We start from the raw sequence: 23,634 nt of genomic DNA, 5'->3' as shown, positions 1-23,634 counted from the left end.
CGGAGAGGGAGAGAGGCGGGGATGGAGGGAGACAGAGAGGAGGAAGAGGGGGAGGGGAACAGACCTGGGGGAGGGGGAGAGAGTGGGAAAGGGGAAGATGGGGAGGGAGAGAAGGGAAGAGGGAGGGAGGGAGGGCGGGAAAAGAAAGAAATCCTATCCACTGAAAACACAAAAAAGTCTTCCTAGAGAGAAATAAAACCAAATGTAACAGCTCCAGTGGCATCATCACAGGCTCTCTACCTGGCAGAGTATAACATTTGTGATTCAAAAGGATGATCTTAAGTCACCAAGAAAAGATTAATTTCTTTACTATTTCCTAATCATTAAAACAGGAAAGAACACAAAATAGCAGCGCCATCTCAACTGCTGCAGTCAGGCTACTGGGAGACCCTGTGGTAGGAGAAGCACTGCTGTGGAAGCTGAAGACAAGACAGCAATTTGAGGATGATGTCACTGATGACCACTGCAAACTGACACCCAAAGAAAGCCTCCTGAGTGCTAGCAGCATATCTAGAAAAACCCAAGGTTGTTATGCCCAACTGTATAAATCAAAGACTGTCTTTACTAGACTCCCTTTCCCCCACAAATCCATCAAATGTACATCAACCGAGCTTTCCCTTAAGAAGAACAAGCAGCCAGAACCTACATCACATCAAATATCTGAATTTGGATTCACCTTTCCCGACCAGAGATGTGATTAGATTTCCAATATGTTAAAAGCAAAAAGAAAACAAGCAAGCAAAAATCAACTGCAGGGTCGTCCAAACAGCTTGGTTGTATCCATTTGATACCACAGTTAGATTATACAGAAAAATCCAGATAACCTTCTTCCTTTCACCCAATCTTTTCATTTACTAATTCACACATATAAAATATATTCTGAAACAATAGTTTTTTAAAAGAAAAAACATATTTAAGGTAAAATTTCTTCCAAAATTAGATAAATGTCTACTACATTTAGAGATAAAACAGAAAGTAATTTTAAAAAATAAAAAATCTGGTTCACTTTTATCAGTCTATCCTGGGCTCTAGCCAGCAATGCAGCTGAAGAGAGGTCTGGACATATGAGGAGGCAGTCAGGGGTCAGTGGATGGAGCCCAGGAGTAAGACCTGTGATCTAATAATGGCTCTGTAAACAGCAGGCTGTGTGACCTGGGGCTGCTCCTCATATGCCTACGCCTTCATTTTGGTAATAATAATCCTTGTGTGTGCGCGCCCATGCGCGTCTCTGTCTGTCTCTCTCTCAAGGGAGGCTAGGCCCCAGGTTAAAACAACACAGGGAGCACCTGTTTCTGAGCTCTACAAAGTCAGGCATCCAAATCACAAGTGTCCCATGTGACTCTAGGTCTCATTCCGCAAGAAGACTAATTCACCTGCTTTCTCCCTATCACTCACCAAGATCTGCCAATTCTTTGATTTTTGAACCTCAGTTATCAGTAAAATAAGAGCTGTGGTAAATGATCTCTACGATCCATTTCCAGCGATAATATTCTACCCTATTTTGAAATACTCAGAATAAATTATTTCATGCTTATTAAATACCTTGCCTTACTTTAACATTAAATAAATAAGATAATATCTTTATAATCAATACCAGGGATCTTCAAATTACAGCCCACAGATTGCCAGCCACCTATTTTATAAATAAAGTTTTACTGCAACATAGCTACACCTATTCCCTTACATGTTAAATAAGTAGCTTTCACATTACAGGAGTAGAGATGAGTAGTTGCCAGTGTGTCTGTATGACCCTTCACATAAAAAGTCTATCAGCCTCTGATCTAGGCGAAGTACCTGAGAGTTGATGCTATTAAAATTATTTCTATTTTCCTATGTGTTTGTAATAATTATAGTCCCACTAATAATTTTCTAAAACTTCTGTTTGCAGAGCATAGGTTTTTTTCTCTGCTCCTAAGCCACAGAGGAGATAGTCCCTATACAGTGAGCTGGGTCAGGAGCCAAGTACTTTTAGCACTCTTCCCAAACGGGAAATAATGTTTTCCTTTGGCTGTCTACCAAAAGCAGTGGCAAAAGCTTCAGATTCCGTTTTCAGGTTGGGAGAAGAATGAGCAAAAAGCAAGTACATTTCCACTTTTCCACCTGTGATGCTAGACCACCCCCCCTACCACCAAGCTAGTGCACTGTATCATTTAAGAGGGTGTTATGGATATATAGATATTGTGGGTTGAACTGTGTCCCGACCACCAAATTCATATGCTGAAGTCCTAACCCCAGCACCTCAGGGTCTTCATAGAGGTAATTAAGTTAAAATGAGGTTTTTTTGTTTTTTTAGCATGGGCCCTAATGCAATATGACTGGATCCTTATAAGCAGAAGAAATTTGGACATAGACATGTACTGATGGAAGACACAAGAAGAAGGCGGTCATCCACAAGCCAAGGAGAAAGTCCTAGAACAGAGCCTTCTCTCACAGCTTTCAGAAGAAACTGACTCTGCCAACACCTTGATCTTGTACTTCCAGCTTCCAAAACTGTGAGAAAATAAATTTTGTTGTTTAAGCCACTCATCTTGTAGTAATTTGTGATGGCAGCCCTAGTAAACTAATACACCAACACTGCAGTCTTTCAAAGGTCACACACTTTAGGTCTAATTCTTAATACCAGAAACACAGTACACATATTTCCTTATTAAGAACTTTATTTTCTAAAAAAGGCCAATTAAATGATTGACTAATGCCTTATTCAACACATTATTTAACCACCTAACACATGCTAGAAACAGCCTGAGGTAAACCTAGGTTTGAAAAATATAAGCATTACATGAATGGCTCCCATAAAAATATCTATATTTAGGCAGTCAGTAAATTTAGTCCTTAAAACAGAAGTTCTTCAACAAAAGTTACTTCCTATACAACTTTTACTAAATGCTAAGTAGATGGGGGTGGGTAGAGTGTAGAGGGGAGCACAGTTCAGACTGTAGCAGAGTTGAGAGTCAGATAGCCTGAACTCCACAGTCAGATAGCCTGGGTCTGAAATGCTGGCTCTAGCTTTTATTAGCAGTATAACTTTCAGCCAGTTACCACATCTCTAAATGCTTTCGTTTCCTTTATCTGTAATAATACCTTCAGAGTTAAGAGGATAAAATGAGGTCATAAATGAAAAAGCTAAATTTAACATAGTACTTGAGATATAGTAAGCACTCACTGCTTCCTATTACTTCGCTCCATTCAATAATAATTGTAAGAGTAATTCTACTAGACTCTAGTGTTACTATATAGATTCTATGGAAGGATTCACTTGTTTGATTACATATAACATGTCAAAAGTTATACCCCTCATCCATGAATCTTAAAAATGCATCATGGGGGGCTTCCCTGGTGGCGCAGTGGTTGAGAATCTGCCTGCCAATGCAGAGGACACGGGTTCGAGCCCTGGTCTGGGAAGATCCCACATGCCACGGAGCAACTGGGCCCGTGAGCCACAATTACTGAGCCTGCGCGTCTGGAGCCTGTGCTCCGCAACAAGAGAGGCTGCGATGGTGAGAGGCCCGCGCACCGCGATGAAGAGTGGTCCCCACTTGCCACAATTAGAGAAAGCCCTCGCAGAGAAACGAAGACCCAACACAGTCATAAATAAATAAATAAATAAATAAAAGAACGTGAATTTCTAAAAAAAAAAAAAAAATGCATCATGGACATCAAGTGAAGCTTCTTCAGGAAGGCTACCAATTCGACTAAAAGAGCGTGTTTGTGTGCATGTCCTTTTGCCTCCTTCTCTCCACTGTTTGTGTCCTAGAATCCCTATCTAACACCCTTTTAGATGATCTAGAGGTCATCCACAGGAGAATCTCCCTTTATAACACAGAAGAACAAGGTAAGGCTGTACTACAGGAGAGACCAAGGAAGAATCTTCATTATTTTTTTTTAAGGGTTTTTTTTTTTTTAATTACGTGTAACACAAAGTTATTTAAGTCAATAAATTTTTAAGGAATTTCACATGTTCTGATTCTTTCCACTGCCAATCACCTTAGTTCCTCCAAACTCATAATCTTCAAGATAAAACAGCCCTTTCAAAAAGAAGTTATCACGTGAGTCAGCCCACAATTCTTTTAGTTAGGCTTCTTTGATCTCCAATGAAATATGGACACACTTCAAAATTCCCCACCTGTAATCTTTGGGATCCAATTTCCTCAAGCGATTTACTTTAGGACCATGTTTACGGTCAGGAGATGGATCTGCCTAGTTCTGAATTTGACACCCTCTAAAAATGTATTAGGTTCAAATTATACTCACTCCTAAGCTATCACACCCTAGAACATTACAGATCATTGGGATATGCCAATACCTAAGATAAAAAGTTTGTTAGGTTTTTCATAGTTTACTTGGCAGCTCTGTCTTGTAGTTCTTTCCCACAGATCTAACAGGTAGTTCTATGAGTAAAGGAAACCACACAGTTAATCTATGAGGCGTTTCCAACGATGTAGGTTTACAGAAAAAGCCCCATCGGGATAGACCTCAACAGTCTTCATTATTTTTGACAGAGCTGCTGGAGATGGAGGGTAAGAGCCAATCACCATCGATCACAACCTAAGAACCTGTGATCCAAGGAGCTGCCAGGTCACCCCAACTATCTGTAGTACATCAAGAATAAAGGAAGCTATGCTACTAGGACTGAAAGAAAACACATTTGGTTTGAGAGCTATGTGAAGAAACAAACGTTAAGTGATGCTAACTTTTTGCCCCTCCCTACTCCAAATAGATGTTCTGGATAAAGCATATTCCTCAATGATATATAATAGCAGTCCAGTGGTTAGGACTCCACGCTTTCACTGCTAACAGCCCGGGTTCAATCCCTGGTAGGGGAACTGAGATCCCACAAGCTGCATGGTGTGGCCAAAAAAAAAAAAAAAAACTTAAAGGATTCAGCACAGGACTAGAGCAAAAATATACAAAAGCAGAGTAAACTGAGCAAAATACAGTTAATAGGTAAATATATTTGAAAGAAATTATCCCAGGAAAGGAGAGGAAGAATTTGTGAACTACTCTTTATACACAACTTCAGAGAAATTAACTTCTGAACAGAGACCTCAAAGAAAAGCTCCAAGAAAGAGGTAAGACAATGCAAAGAGATGAGAGCTGGCAGATCAGGAAAGAGAAAAGGAAAATAAAGCAATCAAAGATAAAAGCCTAGAAACAACAAAAAGCAGAACAGACATGTCTTTCAACACAGTCAAGAATCTGAAGCCACAGCCAGAGTGAATCTTTAAGAAACTAGGTCAGCCTCTGTCCCTCCACCCAAAACTCCCCATTGGTTTTCCACGTCACTTTAAGGGCCAAAGCAACTCTTTACCTGGAACACCCCCAACCTCTGCTTTACCTCCTACTGCTTTTTTTACTTGCCTCCAAACATGCTACACCTCGCGGTGTTTGTTCTTGCTAATCTCTTAATTTCCACTAAACATCTGCACGTATGCAAGGTTCGCTTCCTTATTTGCTGATCTCCTCGAATGTCACTGAATCCTTTCCTGATAACCCAACACAAAATAGCAACTGATCCCCACCCAACATACCATTCCTTTAATTTTTCCATAGCAATTATCAACACATGACAAACTATATATTAACTTGCTACTATCTCCCCCATTAAAACATAAACGCCATAAAGGCTGGGACTTCATTTATTTTATTCACTGCTCTACCACAGCACCTAGAATGGTACCTGCTATGCAGCCAGGCTCATTAAGTATTTGTTGAATGAATGAAGGATAGGTAAAAGGAAATAACTTAAAACTAAATGTAAAGACAAAATTACAATCAGAAAAAAGCTGATAAAGACAGATGAAGGATATCCATTTTAGTAGCAAAACACACTGCAGAAAAATTTACTGATAGAAAAACACACGGAAATAAAACATGCAAAGATGCAATGAAAGATATAAATGAAATAAAAATCCGAATTTCAAAACTAAAAGTGTACATTCACATAATGCCCTAGCAAAAAAAGAATCAACAGATTTAGCCTAGGAAAGTTAGCATGAATTTCAGGGATAAAGAATTGAATCCTACAGGCATCCAGGCAGAAGAGAATGGACTATGGTGGTGGAAAGTGTAATGGGGGGATGGAATGTAAGCAGAGAGGAGCTCAATTCAAGACTTTCACTCAACGCTAGAAGACAGTGGAGTAACATCTACAATGTTGAAAGGAAAAAGCATAAATTGAGAATTTTATAACTAGCTAATCTACCCTTCAGCTAAATAAAAAAAGGAAACGGTCCAAAATAAATAAGATACCATGGAATACAATATCCATGAGCTCTTACAGAAAATATAAAAACAAAAACTACTTGATGATGATGTCTATTCAACCAAGAGACATCAAAATTTAAAAACCTGGGAATAGAGAAGCTATGAATAAGGACAGAGTGTGTGTGTGATAAAACAGTGGGAATTATGATTACAAAATAAACTGTAACGTTGTAATTCTTGACAATGGAAACACAAGAGTGAAACAAATTACAGAACGTTACTTCCTAATTTCTCATCATAGTAAATCAGAAAACAACCAAAACCTGAAACATAAACATCCATGAACATCAAAGTACACGGCTCTAAGGAACGATCAACTTCCTTATATTCTTCACTTTTCATTTTAGAGAAATATTTTAGGAACTATTTGTTCCTTGCCATGGATACCAAAGTAGTTTTTATAATATGAAATTACAGTAATTTACTTTATTGTGTGTTCCTATTGGAGCATACCATGACTTTTGTATAATGCAAGAGCTAAATGGAGATTATTATTTCACATTGCTTAATTTTCTTAAGATTACACTAAAGTTAACCTAATTACTATTGTAACATGTCATTGGTAACTAACATGAAGGGTAAGAACAGTCTACCCTAAACTTTTCAGTAACAATTTTCATTACTAATTGCAAACAAATTAGCCTAATTTTGTTGTCTACTTTCCCCTTCATGTATTTATTTCTCTTCTTTAGGGAATTATCAGGTTAAACACCTAGTTTCAATTCTAATTTATAACTTATTAAAAATCCATTCAATACAATTATAAGGCTATTTTGAAATCGGGGTATGTAAATTAGTGTATAACTTGGGCCTCAACAACCATGGCATTCAAATCAAATTTAAGCAGAACCTGTGAAGCACCACTACAGAACCTCAAGAGTGTACATATACTGTCTGAAGACTACTGTTCTGGGTGATAATTATTTTTCCCCCAGTTTTATTATATAATTGACATATAACATTATATTAGTTTAAGATGTAGAACAAAATGATCTGACATATAATATAGAAATGATTACTACAATAAGTTAACATCCATCACCTCACATAGTTAAAATTTTTTTCTTGTGATGAGAACTTTTAAGCTTGCATCCCCAGAACTATCTTATAACTAGAAGTTTGTACCATTTGACCACCTTTACTCATTTCCTCCACCCCCCATTTGTCTACCTCTGGCAACAACCAATCTATTCTCTGTTTCTATCAATTTGGTTTTTGTAGATTCCACATTTAAGTGAAATCATGAATTATTTGTCTTTCTCTGACTTATTTCATTTAGCATAATGCCCTAAAGGTCCATCCATATTGCTGCAAATGGCAGGATTTGCTTCTTTTTTTACAGCCAAATAATATTTCAATGTATGCATTTACCACATCACCTTTATTCATCCATTGACAGACATTTAGGTTGTTTCCATGTCTTGGCTATTGTGAATAATGTTGCGATGAACATGCCTGTATCTCTTTGAGATGGTAATTTTGTTTCCTTTGGATATACACACAGAAGTGGGTTTGCTGGATCATATTGCAGTTCTATTTTTAATTTTTTGAGGAACCTCCGTACTGTTTTCCACGGTGGCTATACCAATTTATATTCCCACCAACAGGGGTTTTCCTTTTCTCCACATCCCTGCTAATACTTGTTAATGCTTGTTTTTTTTTTAAATGATAGCCATTCTAACAAGTATGAGGTGGTATCTCATTGTGGTTTTGCTTTGCACTTCCCTGATGATTAGTGATGTTGAGCACTTTTTCATGTACCTTTGGCCATATCTCTGTCTTCTTTGGAAAAATGTGTATTCAGTCCCTCTGGCTGACTTTTAACCAGATTGGTTTGTCTGTTTTTTGCTACTGAGTTCTATGAGTTCTTTATATATTTTGGATATCGATCCCTTATTAGATATATAATTTGCACATTACTTTCTCCTATTCTGTAGGTTGCCTTTTCATTTTGTTGGTTTCCTTTGCTATGCAGAAAGAAGCTTTGTAGTTTGATGTAGTCCCACTTGTTATATCTGATTTTGTTTCCTTTGTTTTTAGTGTCAAATCTAAAATATCATCACCAAGACTGATTCCAAGCTTACCCTGTAGGTTTTCTTCTATGAGTTTTATGATTTGGGGTCTTATGTTCAAGTCTTTAACCCATTTTGAGTTGATTTTTGTGTATGGTGTAAGATAGTTGCCCAGTTTTCCCACCACCATTTATTGAAGAGATGGTCCTTTCCCCATTGTCTATTCTTAGCTCCTTTGCCTTAATCGATCACAATATGCACAAGTTTATTTTGGGGCTCTCTTTTGTTCCACTGATCTCTGTGTCTGTTTTTATGCCAATACTATATACTGTTTTGATTATTACAGCTCTGAAATATAGTTTAAAAATCAGGAAGCTCCAGTTTTATTGTTCTTTCTCAAGACTGCTTTGGCTACTTGGGTCTTTGTGGTTCCATATATATTTTAGGATTGTTATATTCTACGTCTGTGAAAAATGCCACTGGAATTTTGATAGGGATTGCACTGAACCTGTAGATTGCTTTGGGTAGTATGGACATTTTAACAATATTAATTCTTCCAATCCTTGCATCCCTGTAATAAATTCCACTTGATCATGGTGTATGATCCTTTTAATGTATTGTTGAATTTGGTTTACTAATATTTTATTAAAGATTTTTGCATCTATGTTCATCTGGGAAATTGGGGTGTAACTTCCTTTTTTTGTAGTGTCTTTTTCTGATTTTGGTATCAGGGTAATGCTGACCTCAAATGAGGTTGGAAACATTCCTTCCTCTTCAAATTTTGGAACAGTTTGAGAAAGATAGGTATTAACTCTTCTTTAAATGTTTGGTAGAATTCACCTGTGAAGCCATCTGGTCCTGGACATATTATTAAAGCAGAATATGCCTCAATTAAGAGGAAGCATTATTTTTCTCTTGAACCTCCTCAGTTCTTACCTCTAGTAAATTTCAGCTGAAAACTAGTGAGCTAGCATCCACAGAGGAACAGACATCTTCAAGGAAGTACGTCAGTGATAAAGTTATTCATAAAGAAACTAATATAAGAATATTAGCTTGGTCCATAAGTGACTGTAATTCTATAAGATCATGCAATTTGTTATAAAAATCACATTTAAAAAACTTTATTAATTTATAATGGCAAAATTCTATTCAGGCTACTATTTAAGAGGATTTTCACTCAAAATTTCTCTCAGTGCTCCTTCTCCCAAATATCAAAGGAATGATACTATCTCTCCAATTGCATTATGCATATATCTGTGCAATCTGGCAACACAAGCACAATTCAAACATAGGCATCCTTTTTCAATAAATATCACTTACGATAATCTGGATACAACAAAAATATTTCTAAGCTCTCTTTGATTGCCTGTTTTAGGACTGCAAGAAGTCTGACCACCATAGGTGCTATTCTATAGGACACAGTTTTACCATTACTTCATATTGTAAGGTCTTGAACAGGTTAGAAGAAATTTAAAAATAAAGTACAATTTCCTAAAATATATTTTACAGGCCCTCAAAAAGAATTAGACACAAGCTATTTAAAGACATATATCTTGCTGGTATCATTTTCAAAATATATCTACAATCACATCTTTTCTAATCCCCTCCAATGCTGTACTAGCTCCAAGCTACTATCACCTCCTCGTTGGAGAACTATTATCATTTCCCAGCAACTCTGTGGTCAATGAGGCCTTATATGACTACTCCATATAATACCCAACTTATATAATGCTCATCCCACTCCATTACAGCTGTCCCTCAGCATTCGCAGGGGATTGGTTCCAGGACCCACTGTGGGTATCAAAATCTACAGATGCTCAAAGCTCTTATATAAAATGGCATAGTATTTGCATATAACCTATGCATATTCTTCTGTATACTTTAAATTATCTCTAGATTACTTATAATACCTAATACAATGTAAATGCTATATAAATAGCTGTAAATACAATGTAATGCTATGTAAATAGTTGCCAGTGCATGGTAAATTCAAATTCTGCCTTCTGGACCATTCTGGAATTTTTTCCAAATATTTTTGATCTGTGGCTGTTTGAATCCATGGATTCAAAACCCATGAAAACAGAGGGCTGACTGTATTCTGATCTACTTTTTCATTTTTCCATAGCACTTATCTCCTTCTAACATACTGTAAAATTTACTTGTATTTGTAGCCTGTTTTTCTTTAGAGTATATGCTCCACAAGGCAGTGACTTGTTTTCCAATGTACTCTAAGCACCAAAACAGTACCTGGGACATGATATGAGATCATTACTTCTAGAATGAACAAATACGTTTCAGGTTGTTTAACAAATATGAAGAAATAGTCAATGAGGTTTAATAAATATTAAATATGACCAAAATGTGCATGATGTGCTCTTACACAGAGCTTACCATACCAGATAAAATAAGCAATTCAATGATTTCTGCATCTCCAAGATAGGCAGCAGCATGCAGTGGAGTTCTCTTTTCATTGTCCTGTGATAAGAAGGAAAGATGGAACATAAATTTTAATATAAAGTTAATTTTAATATACTTTAAATGAAGAAAAGCCATTATTAACTACAGCTCACTACTTCCACAACTCTAGTGTAGTCTGCAAGTCCCATTATCAGAGTATTCCTTTGCAAGGAGAAGAAAAGCCTAAAAAATATATTTTGGCCTTAAAAGAATGGTATAAAATGCAGCAAAGAATAAAAGAAAAATCTAAGATGACAAAGAAATAACTTAAGACTTTCTTTGAATAAAGATGCCTATGCTGCTTGTATACACAAGAAAATTTCCTTTACTTCATACTACTCTCCCACCCCCCCCAATATATTTCCACAATTTTACATAGTTTAGAATTGTTGATCTAACTAAGTAAAACAAACCCTAACAAACAAAAAAGTTTGCTTATCAAAATGTTTCCACAGGACTATAGTGGCAAAAATAGAAAATATCTCTGGGGATCTGAAATTACCCCTTAAAATAATCCTAAGCTTTTTCTTAAAGTTCCTGCCAATTTCATTTTTAGCTCTAAAATATATTCCTATCCTATGCATAGTCTTCTAAATCTTCCTCCAGGAAGAGAAGCTACATCTAAGTGCATGGCTGTGTGTACTTCCCCCCTCAAACAACAATGTCCTCCAGTTTGAGAAGCAAGACCTTAGAGTAATGTCACATTCAGGGATTCAATTCACATTACACTTCATCTAAAGTTACAACAGAGTGTTGCTGACTTGGCTGTATCTGAGAAAGCTATTCATTTAGAAATATTTAGTTTGAAATTTACATCCAATTTTTTAGATACTGGCTTTTGAGCCAGATTATTAGTTGTTTTCCATTATCCGTTTCCCCTTTGTCCATAGGAACAAAGTTTTACCTGGTTATTTACCCACCAGCAAGAGAATAGACTCCTAGCATGCCTTGAAGTTTTGTTACTTAGTGTGGACCAATGGTACGTGAGTGGAAGTAAAGGCACAACTTTCAGGTCATCTTCAACCTAAAAGACACCAATCCAGAGCTAGACTAAAACTTTCCCACTTCCCTCAGGCTAGAAGGCACATGTGCAACTGTACCGGCTTTGACCATGCAGAGGCAGGCCAATATCCTACAAGTCTGTTAAGCAAAACATACTGAATCATCTTGCAGAGCACACAGTTGCCCCACCAACACAGAGCTGGACCACTAACTTCTAGACTATTAAGAGAAATAAAATTCTTATTTAAATAGGTATTGTATTTTGGGGTCTCTTGTATTAAGATAACATTATAACTTTCAAGATTTAAAAAAATGAAAAATTTCACATCATAATAATTTTCCAGTTTGGCAACCAAAACCCCAATTATGCTAAGAAAAGATAGTTAGGCCAATGAGAATAAATTAGGAAAAAAACTGCTAGTCAAAAGAGGGGTTAAAAATATTCACAGGCAATTCTAAAAAGGTTTAGCTGTAGTATATAAAGGAATTAGAAAGATGTGTGTAACACAATTATAACTGGCTCTACATACGTTTCTTCATATAATTTTAATGTATTTGTGATACTGGTTTTGTTCTTAAAATAGTTGGTATAGTGGTTATTAATGTTTTTAATAAGCTAAGAGTTCCTGTCTCTCTAACCCCAATTAATTTCCACAAGACCACGTTTTTTATTCCAATACATACCACATCAAACAAATGGTTTGCATAGAAATTACTGAACAAACTGTCATTGAAACAGCTAACACAGAACCACTAAAATATCAGGCTTTATTCAAAGCTGAGTCCTAACTTAGTCAATTTAATAAAAAGATCCTTGGCTTAAGGCTTTTCAGTGTTAATCACTAACACATCAAACTTCCCTAGTGTTTAAATATGAACAGACCCACTCAAATTGAGGAACACATCTAGTCCACAGTATAAACCACATACACAGCACACACAGAAAGTGAGTCATTTATGTGTGAGAGATGTCTGGAATTCTATGACTCAATGCCTTAAATCCTATTTATGTATTATTTTATGACTCATGAACTTTCTTTTTTCTTTAATTTGATTTGGAGAGAGGAAAAACTAAGGAATAAATTGGTTAATTTTAAAAGAAAAAATTTTACCTATCATATTTTACTTTACTACAATTAAATATTGAAAATCATGCAATAAAACATTTAAGATTCCCTTTAACAAAATTTATTAGAATGAAAAAATGACTATTCCCTTATACACATTGAATTCCACTTAAAGGAATTTTCTTTTTTAAGATAAAGGTATTGCTACGTGTGTGCAAGCAAAACTTAGGTATATTTATTGATCATATAGGAAGCAAAATGCCGAAAACAATTTCAATGTCCATCAATAAGGAAGTGGTTATTTAAAATTATGAAACACAAGCAGCTCTTAACCAACCTTCATTTAACTGAATCACATGATTAATCAATATTTTCTGTTTCCTGAGTAAAACTAATGGTGACTTTGGCACACCATGTTTTGACTAATAGACCACCACAACCAAGACCCTGCATGCTCGCTCCTACCACTGGGTATGTTTACCAAGGGTAAGACGTGTTTGTTACCACAACTGCTTGTGCCAACTGCACCTGCAATCATTTATGTAATTTTTAAAAATATTATTTAAACTGATGAAATAGGAATGAAAAAAGAAAATTGTTTCTATGATCACTAGGTTGAATACTATATAAAGACTCAATAAAGGCAAGCTACGAAAAAAAGTACTGTTGAATTGGGTGTGGCCAAGACAATTGAAACACTAAGGCAAACAGTTAAGATATTGAGAAGTTTTTGCCCTCAGTTTGATTCTTAAGTATCTAAATTCTCACATCACTTAAAGAAACCCAAAATGGGAATTACAGATAACGCACTGTGGGTATGGTCTATGCAAGGAAGGTAACATTGAACTGTCAGTGGACTCCAAAAAGCCTTGGCCCAGTATTTCTTTTAATGTCTGGAAAATACACATTGTTGCAGCAAAATGCTTAAAGATCATTTAAAATGCTTCCTTCTGTCAGACTTCGATCAGCTTATCACTACCAGTTATGAACATTTTTCAGATGAGAGGTCTTTGAGTTGCACATCCACATAGTGAAATATGATGTAAGGGCTCTGAATCCAATTCCAAAGTTGGGGGGGTGGGGCGGGTTTCCCCACACATCCAAGCAATGCTCCAACACCAGCTGGTCGTCCTACAACTCAACACAAATCTGACACCACCTACCAGGGGACAGCATCAGGTGCCACAAGTTAAGGGTTCAGTCCTACAAGACGGGGGCCCCACCCCACCTCAGAGGTAAACAGCAAGTCCAGGTTGTTACTGGTCCTCTGACTGACTGGCTACAAATCCAGGTTCCCCGGACCGCCTCCTTGGGTTTGATTAATTTGCTAGAGTGGCTCACAGGACCCAGGAAAGCAGTTTACTCACTAGATTACCAGTTTATTACAGAGGATATTGGAGGATATGAATCAACAGTCAGATGAAGAGAAACACAGGGCGGGATCCCAAACAAAGGAGCTTCCATCCTCACAGAGTGTGGGACCTGACACGGTGGAACGTGTAAGCATTTCTGGGTCACCAACCCGGAAGCTCCCCTGAAACCCCCTCCTTTGGGTTTTTATGAGGTCCCACTACACAGGTATGTTTGATTAAATCACTGACCTCTGGCAACTGAACTCAATCTCTAGCCCTTCTTCTCTCCGCAGAGATCAGGGGGTGGGACTAAAAGTTCTAACCCTCTAATCACGTGGTTGACTCCAAAGGCAAGGGCTCCCACCCTTAGGGGCTTTCCGAAAGTCATCTCATCACCATAAAAAAAGGCACCGTTGCTCTCCTCACAGGAAATGTCAAGGGTTTTTCTATGCTAGAAACAAAGACCAAATATATATATATATATTTCCTATTATAAATCATAATAATGGGTGGGCCAAAAAGTGCCTTTTTTAAGTGGTTTTTTAAGTAAAAATAAAAGACACTTTTTCATTTTCACCAAGAACTTTATTGAACAATGATTCACCCTTCTCTTCAACTACCTTCTGCCATTTTTCAGGCAACTTTGTAATTCCATCTTCCCAAAACTTTTTATATTTTTGACCAAAGAACTGTTCCAGGTGCCTTTTACAGTCTTCCAGGGAATTGAAATTTTTTCCATTAAGAGAATTTGGTAAACACCGAAATAAATGGAAATCGGAAGGTGCAATGTCTGGTGAATACGGTGGATGAATCAGAACTTCCCAGCCAAGCTGTAACAGTTTTTGCCTGGTCATCAAAGAAACGTGCGGTCTTGCGGTATCCTGATGGAAGATTATGCGTTTTCTGTTGACTAATTCTGGATGCTTTTTGTCAAGTGCTGCTTTCAGCTGGTCTAATTGGGAGCAGTGCTTGTTGGAATTAATCGTTTAGTTTTCCGGAAGGAGCTCATAATAGAGGACTCCCTTCCAATCCCACCCTATACACATCACCTTCTTTGGATGAAGACCGGCCTTTGGTGTGGTTGGTGGTGGTTCATTTCACTTGCCCCACAATCTCTTCCGTTCCACATTGTTGTACGGTACCCGCTTTTCATCGGCCATCACAGTTTGTTTTAAAAATGGAATGTTTTCATTACGTTTCAGTAGAGAATCGCATACGGAAATATGGTCAAGAAGGTTTTTTTCACCTAACTTAAGTGGAACCCAAGCATCAAAGCGATTCACACAACGAAGCTGGTGCAAATGATGATTTCAACGCTTGGTTTGGATATTCTGAGTATGTTGGCTATCTCCCACGTGGTATAATGTTGATTGTTCTCAATTATTGTTTCGATTTGATCGCTATCAACTTCATCTGGTCTACCCGACCATGGAGCATCATGCAGCGAGAAATCTCCAGCACGAAACTTTGCAAACCACTTTTGACACATTCTATCAGTCACAGCACCTTCTCCATACCCTGCACAAATCTCTTCATGCATTTCAGTTGCGGTTTTACATTTCTTGAAATTATAAAGTGTAATATGCTGAAAATGTTGCTTTCTTTCTTCCATCTTCAATATTAAAATGGCTACACAAAAATTCATCAATTTTGCTAAGCCTTTTTTTGAATGCACGCTGATATGACAGCTGTCACATACAATCTAACGAAACTGTTTTGAATGAAGTTAAAGGCAACTAAGTGCTACTAGAGCCATCTTACGGAAAAAACCAAACGAACCTTTTGGCCAACCCAATATCGCACTATGCTTTCAATTTAAAATAACAAGCAGACCCCCATGTTCCTTATCAATGGAACATCTCTAAAGCACACTGTTAAATGAAAAACGCAGCCTCGAAACAATTATATGCTAAAGGTTCTACACACTCCTAGGATTGAATATGCATAAAACATCTTCAGAAGGACACTCAAGGATATCTTGTATACTCAAGATACAGTGATTGCCTCTGGGTAAAGAACGCTGACACTAGAGTCTGAAGCGTGAGAGAGTTATTCTTCACCATTTGTGGCCTTTGGTACCGTATGGAGTTATTACCATGTACATGTTTCAAAAAGTAAAATAAAAAAATTAAAAATAACATTTCAATCAGCTGAAAAGCATTTCAGTAATTTCCCATACCAGGCATTTCACAAGTCCAGGTGCCCATTAAAAAAAGAAAATGTTTCTTAGATATTAAGTCGGTTTGTAAAGAAACCATACCTCCATGTTGTATTCTAAAACAATCCCAACTAGAATTATGAAATACACACAACAGACTCAAACAAAAAATTTAACTCATTTGATCACACAGCTTTTGATTATATCCACTGAAATAAATATTTTTCTTACAGTTCTTATGTGGTGCTCTGAAAAGATATTTTGTGCATATGATTAGGACTACAAAAAATTATTCACCCTCCCCAAATAAAAGCAAACTGAAAAATAGCTTTAGTGCTTATAAGTGATTATCCTGAAAGATGGGAAAAGGACACATATTAAAGGAGACCAGTGACTGCTAACCACTTTGGGGTTGGGCCACAGGCTAATGGTAGACTGGTGCATTACACACAAGTGATTGGAACATGAGGGAGTTCGTTTGTGGTGATGCAATAGCTCTGCATCTTGAACATGTTGGCGGTTATACAAATCTACACATATGACAAAATGTCAAAGAATTACACACAAAGATATTACCATCACTCCTCTCCTCCTCCCCCATATGAGTGCATGCAAAAACTGGTGAAACCCAAGAAAGGAATGTGGTCTAATTAGTTGTACTATGCCAGTATCAACTTCCTGTTTTTGATAATGCACTGTAAGATGTCATCATAGGAGGAATCTGGTTGATAGAAACACAAGACCCTCTCTGTACCATTTCTGTAATTCTGGAGTGTCTATAATTTCTTCAAAATAAAGTTTTTAAAAAGTGTTCAGAAACATCCTGAATTATACTTTAGTTTTTATGTTGTACTACGGCAAACTCCAGAAACAGTCAGCAAAACACAGGCAAGCAAGGTTAGACAACCTAGGGAATGAGTCTGTGAGAAAGAAGGGAATCTATGGTATATCCCAAGCACAGCCCAGGAAAAGCGTTATTAGATCTAACAGGAAGTGCCTTACGTCAAACCTGGGAACTCAAACTGCACTTACACATTCTCAACATTTTCTGTGGAAGCTTTAACTTAAAGCAGATTTTAGGATCAGGTTGGAATAAGAGGAAGCCTATAAGGTAGGAAAACAGAGAAGTGAAAAGTTAGAAATGATAAACTGAAAGAGAGACAGAACATCTGTACAAGAAGAAATGCTTAGAGAGTCTAAGAATTCATCTATGTATATGGATTCAACTACAGCCTTCACAACAATGACTCAATTCCGCAATTCTGCCCTACTCCAGGTACTGAAGCATTCGTGTATATTAGCTGTAACCAGGAAGAATAGTAACACCAACATCACAGAGCTTGCTTTATGCTACGACTACTCCAAGCACTTTACCTCACAAGGTTAAGGAAGTGAATACATATAAGGAAATCAAGTCACAGAAAAGTTTAAGGAATTTACTCAAGATCATGTGGAATTGGCAGAATCAGGATGGAAGCACAGGCAGTTGAGCTCCAGGTGTGTGATGTTAACTTATTATACAGACTATTTACAAGGTTCCACTATCTATTTAACCACTGTCTGCTTAAAACTAATCACTCTCCCTCAAAACATTCTGTGGCCTGACTTCACTTATTCTTATCAATTTCTTATCAATTTTCTAAGTAGGTTTTTTTCTTTTCTCTATTTTTCCCATTTACTTTCCCATAATGGTCACTCTCTTTTCTGTCCCATCATTTTTACTTTTTCTTTTATTTCTACTGCTATCAGACTGAAACTTCCCTGTTGAGTATCTGGGTATCATCTTCCAATGCTCAGCTTCTGGTCCATAGAACTCAGCTGAACTTAGCTAGGATTTATCAGATCCACTCTTGTCTTGACCCCTTCATCAAGTAAGTTATGATGGCTGGTTGTCCTCAACACCCTGCACTCAGAGAAGCCCCACGGTGAACCTTGGCCTTGGGGATATAGTTCTGTAGGGTGCTGGTGGATGTCTGAGATGCTTCAAATAAGAGAACCCTAGCTTACTTTGGCATGGAAGTGACACTCTGTACACTTACAGCTATCTGGAAAAATCCTTAGATTGTGCTTTTAGTTTTTATTTTTAAATTCACTACTATTGGGACTTCCCTGGTGGTTCAGTGGCTAAGACTCTGAGCTCCCAATGCAGGGGGCCCGGGTTCGATCCCTGGTCAGGGAACTAGATCCCACGTGCCGCAACTAAAGATCCCCCACGCCACAACGAAGATCCTATGTGCTGCAACTAAGACCCGGTGCATCCAAATAAAAAAAAAAAAAAAATTCACTACTATCCTCCAAACTTATCCTCTCATCCTCAAATCACAGAGATCCAACTGGTTTATGTGCTAGCAGATCAAACTTGAAGGCAATTTCACATTCGTTAAATCAAAAGCTCAATCACTTTTAGTGGCTGACATCATCACCAATCAACTCCACTCTCCCTCGTTAACCTGATGTTCAAAAGTACTAACCTATAGCTGAAACCAGTTAATCTCTACTAATAGAATGAATAATAGCACATTTTCATCTTTCACCTTTCTTCCCTTTACCCAGAATGCCTTTCCCCTTCCCAAATCCCTTCTACTCTTCATGGTCCAGCTCAAATTTCATCTCCGTCACAAAGTCTTCGGGAGCATGTCAGTACACTGGGGTCTCTCTATCCTGTGCTTCTATTACAACATTAACATTTGTACCATACAGGTGGCATTCTTGTTATTGCTCAACTTTGGCCTTATGTCATGGTTTCATAATTAGGTAATAAGTATCTGGAGGAAGCAAAGTGTCAATTTTATACCCACATAGCACCTGGCTTAAAGTTACATACCACACAGGCACTACAGAGGTTTAAACAAATTTAAATGTTAATGAAGAAAACCCTCCATGAATCAATAATATTCTAATATACTGTATAGCTTGTAGAAGACTCCTATATTGATTTTGGGGTCCAAGAACACAGTACATTCTAGAATAGCCTCTGACAGACAACTACCCAAATCTCTGGGTACAGACAACTATACATAAATGAATTAAAAACCAGTTGTAAAATGTTTGCTATGATTCTTTCCCAAGGAATACTTTGAGAACCTCTGTGGAACCTTAAAGTTCCAGATTATAACATGAAAAATCATCTGCATTTAGCAGAGGAATGTAACTTTAAGTAAAAAGTATTTCGGGGACTTCTCTGGTGGTCCAGTGGTAAAGAATCCACCTTCCAATGCAGGGGATGCGGGTTCAATCCCTGGTCGGGGAACTAAGATCCCACATGCCACGGGGCAACTAAAGCCCGCGCTCCACAACCACTGAGCTTGTGTGCCTCAACCAGAGAGCCGGCGTGCCACAAACTACAGAGCCCATGCACCACAACTACACAAGGGAAAACCCACATGCCACAACTAGAGAGAAGCCTGTGCCACAACAAAGAGTCTGTGCCCAGTGAAGGATCCCGCATGCCGCAACTAAGACCCCACATAGCCAAAAATAAAATAAATAAAATAATAAATAAAAAATTTTAAAGTATTTTGACTAGTAAACAGTCTCTGTTTCTCTCACTGTCCTTAAGAGTTACTACTTATTGAACACATACCTTAGATGGCATTACTGGGTGCAAGCAAAAGAAATCTAAATTGAACCAATTTAGGTAAAATGGACTTATCAGAAGGACACCAGAATACCTCATGGAATTGAGCACCAACAACTACAACTTAGGTCAGGAAGGCATGTGGCAAGGCCACAAGAGCACGTGAAACATTCAGGACTCTGTCTACTTCTCAGTTTCTTCAGCATCAGCTGCTTTTCTTTGCCTTTGCCAGCAACACTTTTCCTCACATTAGGAAACAAAGCATTAGAGATCCCAGGATTTACTTTTAAAACTTCAGCAGACCAAAGAGAATTCTTTTCATTCTAAACCTCAGAACAGTATTCTGATCGACTCAACTTTGCTTAGTTGCTCACCTGTGTACAAATCAAGTGAGAACAGCTGAAGAAGTCAGGTTTTATTAACACAGCAGTTCCTACAGTAACCATGTGGAATGAGGAGTTTCTCAGAAAAGGAGTGCAACCCACAGATCTTTATTTTGCGGTAGGCACTGCATAAAGCACTTGACACATCTGTTTTACTTTGCAAAATTACTGTACGGTTGAGCATGCATTATTCTTAATAGATGAGGAAATTGCTTTCAAACTCAGGTTCTTCACCAAAACGCTATACTGACAATTGACCAATTAAAAGTATTTATCAAAGCTTGGCCAGTTGTGGCTTCTCCTGGGAATCTTGAAAAAAAGCAAAACTGCAGCAAGTACACTGCTTAGCTATTTGGGCTAGAGGCTGAGCTTCCCCACACTTAAGGATACTCAAATCTAGCTTATTCCTTCCACGCACAGAACAGAACTATCATTAGCCTATAAACGATGCCCCTCTATATTCCCTTTCTGTATTCACACAGGAAGCAAAAGGAATGGCTGAGGAATAATTGGGTAATAAGCATGCTCTCTCTCCTTCCACTGCTTTAGAAAAGCTGCACTAGCCAGAGATCCAGGATTGTATATACAGTTGAGCCTTGAACAACACGGGTTTGAACTGCGTGGGTCCATGTATATGTCGATTTTTTTCAATAAATATATTGGGAAAAATTTTGGAAAACTGTGACAATTTGAAAAACTAGCAGATGAACCATGTAGTCTACATATACTGAAAAAACTAAGAAAAAGTTAGGTATGTCATGAATGCATAAAATATATGTACATACTAGTCTATCCTTACTCAGACACATAAGGTGAGTGATATTTAATATAAATGATGTTAGTTTTTTACTGTTTTATAACTTTGCTTTCAAAGAATTAAATTACCATACAGTATCCCCTCCCTCTCCCCTCCCACCCCGCCTTGTAATTGGAGAAATTGCGTTATCAGCCTATCAACACAGGTAAATGGTTTTTATAATGATTCATTCATTAGTGTACAAGCTAAGCTACCGGGAAACAACTGATTACACCAGGCTACCATAAAGCACCCATATTGTTGCTGCTTCAGTATCAATGCATGAATTGTTATACCTGTAAATAAGTATGAATTTCTTTTTCATATTATCTTTTCTTTTTTGATGTCTAGTATTAGTAATACATATAACATCTAGTGTTTTGTATCATTATAAGACAATACTGATGTAGGTAGTAAGAGAGATGATTCATCTTATAAACAGATGATGTAAACTTACAATACTGATAAATACAGTAAAGTACTGTAAATGTATTTTCTCTTCCTATGATTTTCTTTTCTTTTTTTAAATAAATTTATTTATTTATTTATTTTTGGTTGTGTTGGGTCTTCGTTGCTGCACACAGGCTTTCTCTAGTTGCAGTGAGCGGGGGCTACTCTTCGTTGCAGTGCGCGGGCTTCTCATTGCACTGGCTTCTTTTCTTGCAGAGCACGGGCTCTAGGCCCGCGGACTTCAGTAGTTGTGGCACGCAGGATCAGTAGTTGTGGCTCGCGGGCTCTAGAACACAGGCTCAGTAGTTGTGGCACACCGGCTTAGTTGCTCTACAGCATGTGGGATCATCCTGGACCAGGGATCGAACCCATGGCCCCTGCACTGGCAGGCAGATTCTTAACCACTGTGCCACCAGGGAAGTCCCCCTATGATTTTCTTAATAACATTCCTTTTTTCTAGTTTACTATAATACAGTATATAATAAAAATAACATATATTATCTGTGTTAATCGACTGTTCTTATTATCAGTAAGGGTTCTGGTCAACAGCAGGCTATCAGTATTAAGTTTTAGGTGAGTCAAAAATTATACATGGATTTTCAGCTGCATGGGTTGGGTGGGGTGTTGGTGCCCCTTATCCCCACATTGTTCAAGGGTGAACTGTATTTAAGTACCAGAGACAGTGCATAGGTATAAATGTCTACACTCTAAAAACTTCTAAAAACACTTAAGAAAATGTATACCCAGCAATTCACTAATTAGTATACAACAATAGTCAGCTATATTCAAAATAATATAATGACCTAATTGTGCTGGTTAAACTAAAAAGCCAAAACAAAAACATTTCATCTCAAATAATACACCTTACACATGGCAAGGGATGCTTTACAAATCCTAATCTTCAGTACAACAAATGCAATCCAAACTTTAAAAAGTTCAGAGCAATAAAATGAATGCTCAATAAATATTTGCTGGCTTGAATTTATCAAACTCATAGGCAAAACTTGTAAGACAGATAAAAATTAAAGAGTAGCACAAATCAAAACCTAAAGGAACTTGACATGTTTAGCTTTTGACAGTAACAATCACTCTGGACGACAGTAGACAAGAAGATTTTACATGACCTCTCAATCATCCTTGTAAAAGGACACAGTCATGAATATACTGTAGGGAAGTTGGGGAAGGGGGAAAGGAAGGTAGAGAAGAGGGAGAAATTTTATTCCCTTAGTTCAATATGATATTAATGAGATGTTAAAAGCAGCACCATCTTTTAGGACAAACAATGTTTACAGTTAGTTCTTTAACTGTATCCTATGTTATTTTTCAAGTACAGAAAAACACCAATTAAAAATGGCTTTAAAATAAAGAAGATCTACTCTCAAAAAGGGTAGGGACAAAGCTGGTTGATCCAGCAGCTCAATGACATCATCCAGATGTCTCTCAGAAATGCTACCTTTCCACTGTGCCTCCAACTACAACTATATGTTATAACCAGCGTAAAGGCTCATCTCAAGCTAGTTCACCCCAAACAACATCTGGCAACAGGAGAGAAGCCATCTTTTCCTGTGTATCTATTTTAATTAATTAGTTAATTAATGAAATTTTAAAAGAGCAGCTTTAGGTTCACAGCAAAACTGAGGGTATAGAGACTTCCCATATACCTTCTACCCCCACACATGCACAGCCCCCAGCATTACCAACACTCCCCAACAGAGTGATACATTTGCTACACTAATGAACCTACATCAACGCATCATAATCACTCAAAGTCCAGAACCTTAGGGGTCACTCTTGGTGTTGTAAATTCTATGGGTTTGGACAAATGTTTAATGACATATATCCATCATTATGGTATCAGAGTATCTTCACTGCCGAAAAAATCCTATGTGCTCTGCCTATTCATTCCCACCCCCCACCAACCCCTATTTATTTATTTGCTTATTTATTTGCATATTCATTCATTCATGCGTTCATTTAGCTGCGGCACGTGGGATCTTAGTTCCCTGACCAGGGATCGAACACTCGCCCCCTGCAGTGGAAGCGTGGAGTCTTAACCACTGGACCACCAGGGAAGTCCCAACCCCTCATATTTATACTGTCTCCAAAGTTTTAACTT

At 37.6% G+C, this 23,634-nt stretch overlaps 1 protein-coding gene and 1 non-coding gene across 11 annotated transcripts in view; both read right to left on the bottom strand.

The window, feature by feature from the left end:
* The window catches only part of ANKRD28 (ankyrin repeat domain 28), a 175,245-nt gene that overhangs the window by 61,198 nt on the left and 90,413 nt on the right, over positions 1-23,634 (bottom strand). For 8 of the 10 annotated variants that reach the window (XM_036851838.1, XM_036851841.1, XM_036851839.1 and 5 more), the window contains one exon: positions 10,673-10,751. In XM_036851838.1, coding sequence (XP_036707733.1) covers positions 10,673-10,751 — 79 coding nt within the window. Of the gene's footprint in view, positions 1-10,672; positions 10,755-14,466; positions 14,473-23,634 lie in introns of all 10 variants that reach the window. The other 2 variants (XM_036851844.1, XM_036851846.1) reach the window with 1 other exon arrangement.
* On the bottom strand, positions 4,348-4,478 carry LOC118895057. Its single transcript, XR_005019833.1, has one exon. It is a non-coding gene; the product is annotated as a small nucleolar RNA SNORA18 (small nucleolar RNA).

The sequence above is a fragment of the Balaenoptera musculus genome, chromosome 4, assembly GCF_009873245.2.
Source record: "Balaenoptera musculus isolate JJ_BM4_2016_0621 chromosome 4, mBalMus1.pri.v3, whole genome shotgun sequence".
Lineage (NCBI taxonomy): Eukaryota > Metazoa > Chordata > Mammalia > Artiodactyla > Balaenopteridae > Balaenoptera > Balaenoptera musculus.
The sequence above is the reverse complement of the archived record's forward strand: the minus strand, read 5'-3'. Positions and strand labels throughout refer to the sequence as shown.